General features: G+C 33.3%; 1 protein-coding gene across 1 annotated transcript; it reads left to right on the top strand.

Moving 5' to 3' along the window:
• The first annotated feature begins 2,591 nt into the window (after positions 1-2,591).
• On the top strand, positions 2,592-7,096 carry LOC113497583 (J domain-containing protein). Its single transcript, XM_026877173.1, has 3 exons — positions 2,592-2,729; positions 3,179-3,280; positions 5,706-7,096. The coding sequence occupies exons 1-3, from the start codon at positions 2,643-2,645 to the stop codon at positions 6,027-6,029; spliced, it is 513 nt and encodes a 170-aa protein (XP_026732974.1). The 5' UTR covers positions 2,592-2,642; the 3' UTR covers positions 6,030-7,096.
• The last annotated feature ends 1,064 nt before the right edge of the window (positions 7,097-8,160 follow it).

The raw sequence follows: 8,160 nt of genomic DNA, 5'->3' as shown, positions 1-8,160 counted from the left end.
TTTAACGTGGTTGCATAGACTCGGCTACATAAAAAAAAAATGTTTAAAAAATCGATTACGATTAATCCTACTAGTGTTATTAAGAGATCTTTCATTAAACGTTGTAATGTAATTTGACAACATAAGTTAATACAGTACCGAGACGTCTCGGTCTCGGTCTTGAAGCTTTTAACCTAAACCGTCCTTTTGCTTCGCCCGAGGTAATTTTAGAATATAGCTTCATCTGCATTTTTTTCTATCTTCTTACATAACTTCGTTAAGATTCCCATCTAGCCTTTTAAGTCGACGAGAAAAGCTACCAACATTCAATGTTTTTTTTATATTTATTTCATTCGTATATTGTGTATTTATTTGATTACAGAATTGATGCAAAGCAAGTTTGCAGCGGTAGAAAAGTAAATAGGTGCTTAAGCTCCTATTAATATTCATAATGACAATTTATTTTACGTAGCACCTTCCTTTATTTGTGTACTAAGAAGACACGATACATCATACCTTAATAATAATATGAAAGCTTATATAAAAGCTTTCTAATATCAATGTCAAGCCCTGCCCTGATTTTTAGCTATAAAAGCATGCTGACCTTGGCTATACCTACCAAATGTACTAAATGCCCTTAGGTCAAAAAGGTGACCTAACGTTACTCAAACATCGTAAAAGCATAATTTAAAAAAGTCGTTTACTCGGTATCTCCATCCATTCAATTTTATACGTTATGGTAATACAATAACGTTGCTCACATTTACGGAAAATATGGAAGCCATTTAGTGCCTGTGTGAGTTGCCTAACTTTTATACTAAGGTACACTAAATAGCTTTTGAAATGAGTTATCTCTATAGTAGTTATATCGAATATAGTTATTTGGAAGGACAATCTCTACATTTCCTCTAATAAAGGTTACCTTACTTCCTCACCCTTTTGGAATACCTTCCACTAACGTTTCATGAACGTAGATAGTTAAATAAACTGGTATGTTACCAGCCTAACCTTTTATAAAAGATGTAGGAACACAGATATTCATGTATCACTCCATCGGCATTTGTCTCTTGTTAAAAGCGCCTGATAAAAATAACATACAATTCTCACAAAGACAGCGTACGTCTATAGCTTACAAAGACTACTATTGCGAGTTATTACAAGTTCCTTTTATTCGGGAGTAAGTATTGTAGAAAAGAAAACATGTTTTCCCTCAGATTTTAAAAGAAATTGGATAGTGCGTGACATATGATATAAGTAGGCGTGTGCCTACATAAAATACAAAAACAACTCTACATTAGAAAGAATTAAGTTCCTTCTTACTGACTATAACAAACCAAAAATCGAATACCTATATATCAACAACAAAACAAAAGATAAAAATCAAATTACTTTAGAACTACCTAATAACTTATTTCTGAATAGATTTGTAATTGTTAAGAATCTGAAAACATGAAAAGCACAAATGAAATCAGATGAAGAATAATTAAGACACCAACGCTTTTAAAAAAGTTTCTACCTTTGCAAGGAATTTATATCGCGACGTGGTTACTCCTTTTTCCAATAACTAACTACATTCACAATCCTAACTCAATAATACTGCGGTACGCTATGACCTATTTCCCATACAGCTAAGCTTTTCTCTTCACCTGTAGCAGCGACAGTTTCTCGATTTGATGTCCGCGCATTTATCCTCTGTGCATCGATCCGCGAAAATAGGCGCGCAAAAGCGAGATCAATGTAAATACTGAAATATCTAGGTAGGTGTGAATGATATGCAAGTCGTTAATACAATGTAGCAACCCTTTGTGGGGTGGGTGGGTCTTAAAAGCGACAGGATACATGAAGATACGTGTTTAAGTAGACGTATATTCTTATATTCTTTCTTATGAAAGTTACTTTAATGTAAAACAGAAAGTGTAAATCGTTAATTAAGAGACGTCCGATATTTCTCGTAATTAAAAAATGTTGAAAATTGTGTTTGCAATGCTTTTTTTTAAGTTGTAGGTGATAAAAGTAAGTTGATAGGCATTATTGAACCAGATTCTCCCGAACATGGAATTAGATTCAAAGACGCATAATTAATCCCAAAATGAAAATTGTGGTACCTAGTAGGTACCTATACTACTTATCACTGCTCTATTTGTTTGAAGCGTAATAAATCTCTGTTAAAAGATATACAGTGTAGTATGTAGCTATAGAGCTTCATATAAGGCGACTTTGTAGTTGCTTAGTTAGTCGATTCTGTGACTTATTTTGTTTTATTTACAAAAATATAATATATTATGAAATTAAAACAACGAATATAACATATTGTAATTTTTATACATAGATAGTTGCTAAGTGCAAAGTTAGAATTTAATAACTATGGATCAAACCGTTTATATACTAGAAAATCACAAGCGCGGTTAGCACAAATACATATATTTGAACGTTACTTTATTTTAATATACATTGTAAACCCTATAATTATAACAACATTCGTAGGAATAAACTATCCATCTAAGTTATAACTACATAAGTTATAACTTAAGTTAATCGAGTCACAACCTTAAAAATCGACTAAATTCAGCAGCGCCATAGTAAGAGCAACGCACAGCGCTAGCTCGATTTTAGTGTGTAGTGTGTACTGGGGTCTCGGGAGTGAGAGACGTGAAGTCGTGAACATGACGGGCGTCGATGAAATAATAAATTATCAAAAGAATCCCGACGAAGACTACTATGCCTTGTTGGGGTGTAACGAGAATTCAAGTGTAAGTACACAGTATTATTTTGAAATACCAGTGCTTAACCGTATTAATTTAGTGCGCTAATTTCTGAATCCTAGGTAACTTAGTGTATTGATTCCACTGTTCTGCTCAATGACCTTATTTTGCCGAGGGCCCTGAGAGCTGACCTACATCTGATAAATAAAAAAACAACTTTTATATGTTCGAGTGTCTTACTATTGCTCTTAATTCATGCAGTGTTGTTCCGCGTTGAGGTAAAACGCATAAAATTAACATCGCGTCTAGTGTTTTGGTTTTTCCAGATCCCCGTTATTATGATTCTTTGTTTGAATTTAACTCTTCCACGAAATAATAAGACAAGTTCATGGTCAACATTGTCATTAACAATATAAAGAATAGAAAGTTATTTTAGTAAAGTTAATTAATTAGTTATAGTAAAATTTGAGATAATTAGAATATTTGTTTTTTTATAGGTAGAGCAGATCACTGCTGAGTATAAGATCTTGGCTCTGCAGTTTCATCCCGATAAGAATGATGGTGACAAGGAGGCTGAAGCCAAATTCCAACAACTAAAGGTAAGTACTAAATTAAAAAAAAAGAATCATGAAACTAATCTTGAGGTAATTTGTTATTACAACTTAGCCTTGACCAGACTTGAGTTAATTTACTGTAATGTAAAAGGAATTGCTACATTACTTCAATTATAAATTAATTTACAGTTAGAAAAATATTTGAGAAGTCAAGCAGTTTTTATACTTGAGTTAATTTTGCAAAATGTTTTTTAAATCTCACCGATAGGTATGAAGTAAATTGAATTCACATTTTGTATTTAATTTTATGTTTAATTTACATTAAATAATTCAAATGGAATTTTTTGTAATGATATAATAGTGGAAGGCAATATTTCATCAACAATTTTTTTTTTATTAGAATTTGAAACTTGAACCTTATATAAAATATGTATCACATAAAGCTTCAACTATTTATTTGTCACCAACTTCTTAGTATATTTAAAAACAACAATGATATTAATTGTTAGATAACTTAAAAATAGCAATATGGGTAGTCATTATGATGTAAACATCCATAGCCAGATAAACTTATAGGCCAGCACTTTTGACTACATTTCTGCAGATAACTTATTGTTAATTGATAAAAATTGTTTGTTTCTTATCATCAGCTATATTTTTAATCCAGAATAAATTGAACATTTATTGACATAAAAAATACTTTATCAATTCATACATTTTTTTTATTAGTGGGTTAAGGTGTAGTTCTTTACATACTCTCATCAGCTCAATCTCTAATATTTTAAGACTGCGGACTTTTCCTGAAATTAGTTTCGATTTGTTTTTGATTCGATAATAGATTCCAAGAAGCTATTTATTTCTGCTAGTTCCGTTTGCTTTCGCTCGAGCGTATTTCAAACTTTTGCCACTGCAAGAATAAGCTCTAGTGGTTTGCTTCTGGTTCAAGAGAACAAACTTGATCTCAATTCGAATACATAGCCTGTATAAACGATTCTGTCGGGAATAAGTATATTGAAAACTTCAGTTTATTAAACGCATGGTTTTGTTTCCTATTAATTTGTTACGGATAGTTAATTTTTCAAGAGAGGCTGTAGGCTACATAACGTTATACCAGGATGATAGGAAGATCAGGTTTCCTATTCTGTTTGTTTTAGGAAAAAATTGTTGGAAAAACGCGTAAGTTCCGAAAAAATCACGAATCGATTTACGTTGAACGCATTGAAATATTTTAACTGACAATAAAACGCTGGTTACTTTTGTTTTATGAACAAAAATCTCAATTGTAACGCCATTTCACCGGCCGTCACCGTTTCCTTAACTTTCGCTAACACTTGATTTTCGACATAGTTCTTGGATTTCAATAGGAAAGTGCACATAATAATATGCATTCATAACGATTTTGTGCAATTATTCGATCACTTCGCCGTAATAATAGGAACTAACTGTTTTTGTTACGAATAAAGTTAATCATTTATTTGACAAGAAAAATAGTATCGGTAATTGCTTCCAACTAGACAGAAAGTGTAAGAATAAGGAAGAAGTATGTAATAGATAGGGTTTCAAGCCAAGGGGGTAAAAAAGGAACTCTTAGACTACACTGTCTGTCTATCTATCAGCAATTCATAAAACAATAAAATTACAATCGAGATGAAGCAACGGCTGCTAAAACAGTTATATTTTTTGTCTTTAGCCCGTTTGTGCTGAGCCTCGCGACCAATTTATTTTTGAATTAGGACTTTTACGAAAATCGTACTTTACATGATTGTCACGTTCATTGCCAAATTCAATCAAACGGCGAGGCTGAAATTGAAGTTTGATAGTTCTCTGGAAATACTAGATATTTTCGTCTGGAAACGCTAAATCAATGACGTAAAAGCAACTGAGTATAAACATAGGCGTGACGTCATTAGGGTCAGTTGTAAATAGTCGCAATCGTAAAACCCGCGTGAAGTATACTCATCTAGATTAAAGATGACGTCACAATAGGCAATACTAATGAGTATGGCAGGAATAACTTAGACCGAACCTCTTCAATAAACTGAATATAACGAATCACAAAAATCATTAGAAACTACATTAAATATCTGTCTTAGTCATCTTATAATTACAGCGGTTGGCAATATAATTACATTAATTACGCAAAAACTGCTCAATAAAATCTATAGATCGCGTCATAACATTTACAGTTATTAATATATATTTATATTATGGTATTTTGCACTGTTGTAGATTTGTCAACGAAATAATATCCCTCATATTTTACAGAAATCGAAACGAATACGAATCGCTTTGCTTTTTTGGAATATGAAATTTATTTATATGGCAGAGTGCGAAGGTCGTTGCGCAATTAGACTTCGCCCCAGGCTAAAGGGAGGGTCGTTAATGGGGGAATGCTATGACCTCGAAACAAAAAGTAGCTTTTTAGGTCTAGTTGTAGGTGAGTAATGTAAATGTTTGTTTATTACAACAGGAAGCCAAGGAGACCCTGTGCGATCCTTCTAAGCGCGCCCTGTACGACAAGTGGCGCCTCAGCGGCATTGCCATGGGGTACAAGCAGTGGCTCGGCATGAAGGACCACGTGCAGCAATCCATGCACTGGAGCAAGCCGAACACCAAGGATCGTATGCTAGAGGGCGAGTGCGGCCGCGCTTCGGGCCCCTCGAGCCTGGGCCCCTCCAACCCGGCCGCCCGCCGCGCCTCTGAGGGCGGCGCCGCGCTCTGGGGCCGCTGGGGAACCGGCAACCAGGAACCTCCATCCGAGGTCATCAACAAGTTCCGCAACTATGAAATCTAAACCTATCCCACTCCATTGGCTAGTAAACTATCACTTTACTAGACCAACACCTCTTGGGACCTTTTTATTATTTTTTTAATCAAGGAGGTTATTTGTGCCCTAATCTCTACGTTTTTGTTGTATCTACTTTATTATTGTACTTAATTTATTTATGAATTTACCCATATCACATTATTTGTGATTATTATGTAACCTGGCTGTTATATTTATCACTTGCCATTACAATTTAAAAACTTAGTCATGTTATATTTGACAATTTATAAGTATATACTTAAAATTAAGGATAATTATTATAAATTAGTTATAAAGGCACAATATTCATCAAGTCAGCTCGCGGTATGTTTCTCGAATGTGGCTCGATATCTTAATAATTAATTAATTACTGTTTTTTGAGTGTTTAATGTTGTAAATGTATTATTGTATTCTGTTTAAAGTAGGAACAGAATTTTAAATTAGAGCCCCAATCCCTAGATGTCTTAGTGTAAAACACTCTTAGCTGTTACCCCTTAGTCGTAAGCTGTGCACATTCCTGATAAACTTATGAGTCTGATTTATTACATTTCTGCTATAGAACAATATTGAAAGTCTACTTGAAGAATCTCTATATTTTGAAGATTTATATTTTTGATCCTATTTATACTATAAGTATGATATTATTTTAAAAAGAGGATGAGAATATATCGGAGGTCGTTGTGAGATATTTACAGGGTAAAGTTGCGAGACAGGATGGTTTGTTTGTTTTCACCTTCTGTAACCTTGACTTCTACTTTCTAACATGGTCTGCGACCTATATAATAATAATTAATCGTATTTGTTCCAAGATAAATGTTGTGTTACCTGTTAGTTAAGTAGATAAATAAATGTTATTCTGTGTTAAATGTTTGATCAGTATTTAATTATGTGTTTTAAATAAATATATACTTAAATGTTATAAATGGTAGTGGAATTTTAAAATTTAAATGTTTTGTCTCGATAAGTATTTAACAAGCTAAAGCCAAAATGTGTAAGATGTTTTTATTTTTGATGTAATTCATCTTTGGAAAACAATAAAGGTTTGCTGAACACCATTTTAATTGTTTATTATTTCGACACATCGATCCCTGTTTAAAAACCAGAGGTAGCAGAACCAGAATCAGAAGTAACAGTAAATGTCCAGGATCTAGCATAACACGAGAACTGGTAACATAAAATAATAGCCTATCTGAAATAGAAATTATAACCGAATTGAGCTGTCTCCATCGGCTATGAAGAATGGTTTAAAATTGAAAAAAAAAAACTCATTTATCACCATAATGTATATGATGATAGCGATAAATGTGTTTTTCTTTTCCTTATAGTATTTGAAAATGAAGAGGTGCTTAATTTTTGAATGAGATTCGTCAGGAGTCTGCTGCAGCTGTAATCAGTCTTGTAATCGTTGGCTATTTACAAAGAACACCATTTTTTTTCCAGTTACCTACTAAATAATAAAAAGCGTTACCTATACCTACTACACATTCATTTAATTATTAACTACCTGTTTCGTTGGCCTCGATGTAGCTAACGTGTACCGAGCAAGGTTACAATGTCACAATAATACACACATACATACAAGGTATCATGATAGACTCCAATTGTTCTCAGGTAAATCTTATATCATAGAACACATCCCCAGCTTTTCTCTATACTTAAGAAAAGGTTAACCCTCTAGATATGGGTTATGGGAGCTAGTTATTCTGATTCTTCTATCAGGTGATATGCTGAAATCATTAATTAATATCCTTTTACTTTCTTAGGATATAGGAGCCAAGCGTACTAAAGAAATCTAAAAGTCAATTTAAAAAAGTAATCATTCACACAGGAAAAAGTCACGTCTGTAACTACCGTACAAACATACAAGTTTTCCATAAGGAACAATTTAATGTTTCCTCAAGTTCTTTGGCTTGCTTTCTTTTTTGATATCAAAGTAACATTAAGGCAAAAATCTCGATGGGGCTGTCTTTAATTGCAAAGCTCCCAGGGCGACCTTCAGGGTGGCTTCAGCGTCAGATCAGCTCCATTCCGGGTAGTTGGTGCTACGTATTTGTCTACCTATTTCGCAAGTAGTTTCCAATTTTTAGCAGACCGAAATTAATTTCTTTTATCTTCATAA

This window comes from Trichoplusia ni, chromosome 9, assembly GCF_003590095.1.
Source record: "Trichoplusia ni isolate ovarian cell line Hi5 chromosome 9, tn1, whole genome shotgun sequence".
In the NCBI taxonomy this organism is placed as follows: domain Eukaryota; kingdom Metazoa; phylum Arthropoda; class Insecta; order Lepidoptera; family Noctuidae; genus Trichoplusia; species Trichoplusia ni.
The sequence above is the reverse complement of the archived record's forward strand: the minus strand, read 5'-3'. Positions and strand labels throughout refer to the sequence as shown.

Bases quoted from the DNA above. Each gene is read 5' to 3' on its own strand.
- LOC113497583 (XM_026877173.1), top strand. From the start codon at position 2,643: ATGACGGGCGTCGATGAAATAATAAATTATCAAAAGAATCCCGACGAA. The intron at 2,730-3,178 runs GTAAGTACACAG...GTTTTTTTATAG, and splicing joins GGTGTAACGAGAATTCAAGT to GTAGAGCAGATCACTGCTGA. The intron at 3,281-5,705 runs GTAAGTACTAAA...TTATTACAACAG, and splicing joins CCAAATTCCAACAACTAAAG to GAAGCCAAGGAGACCCTGTG.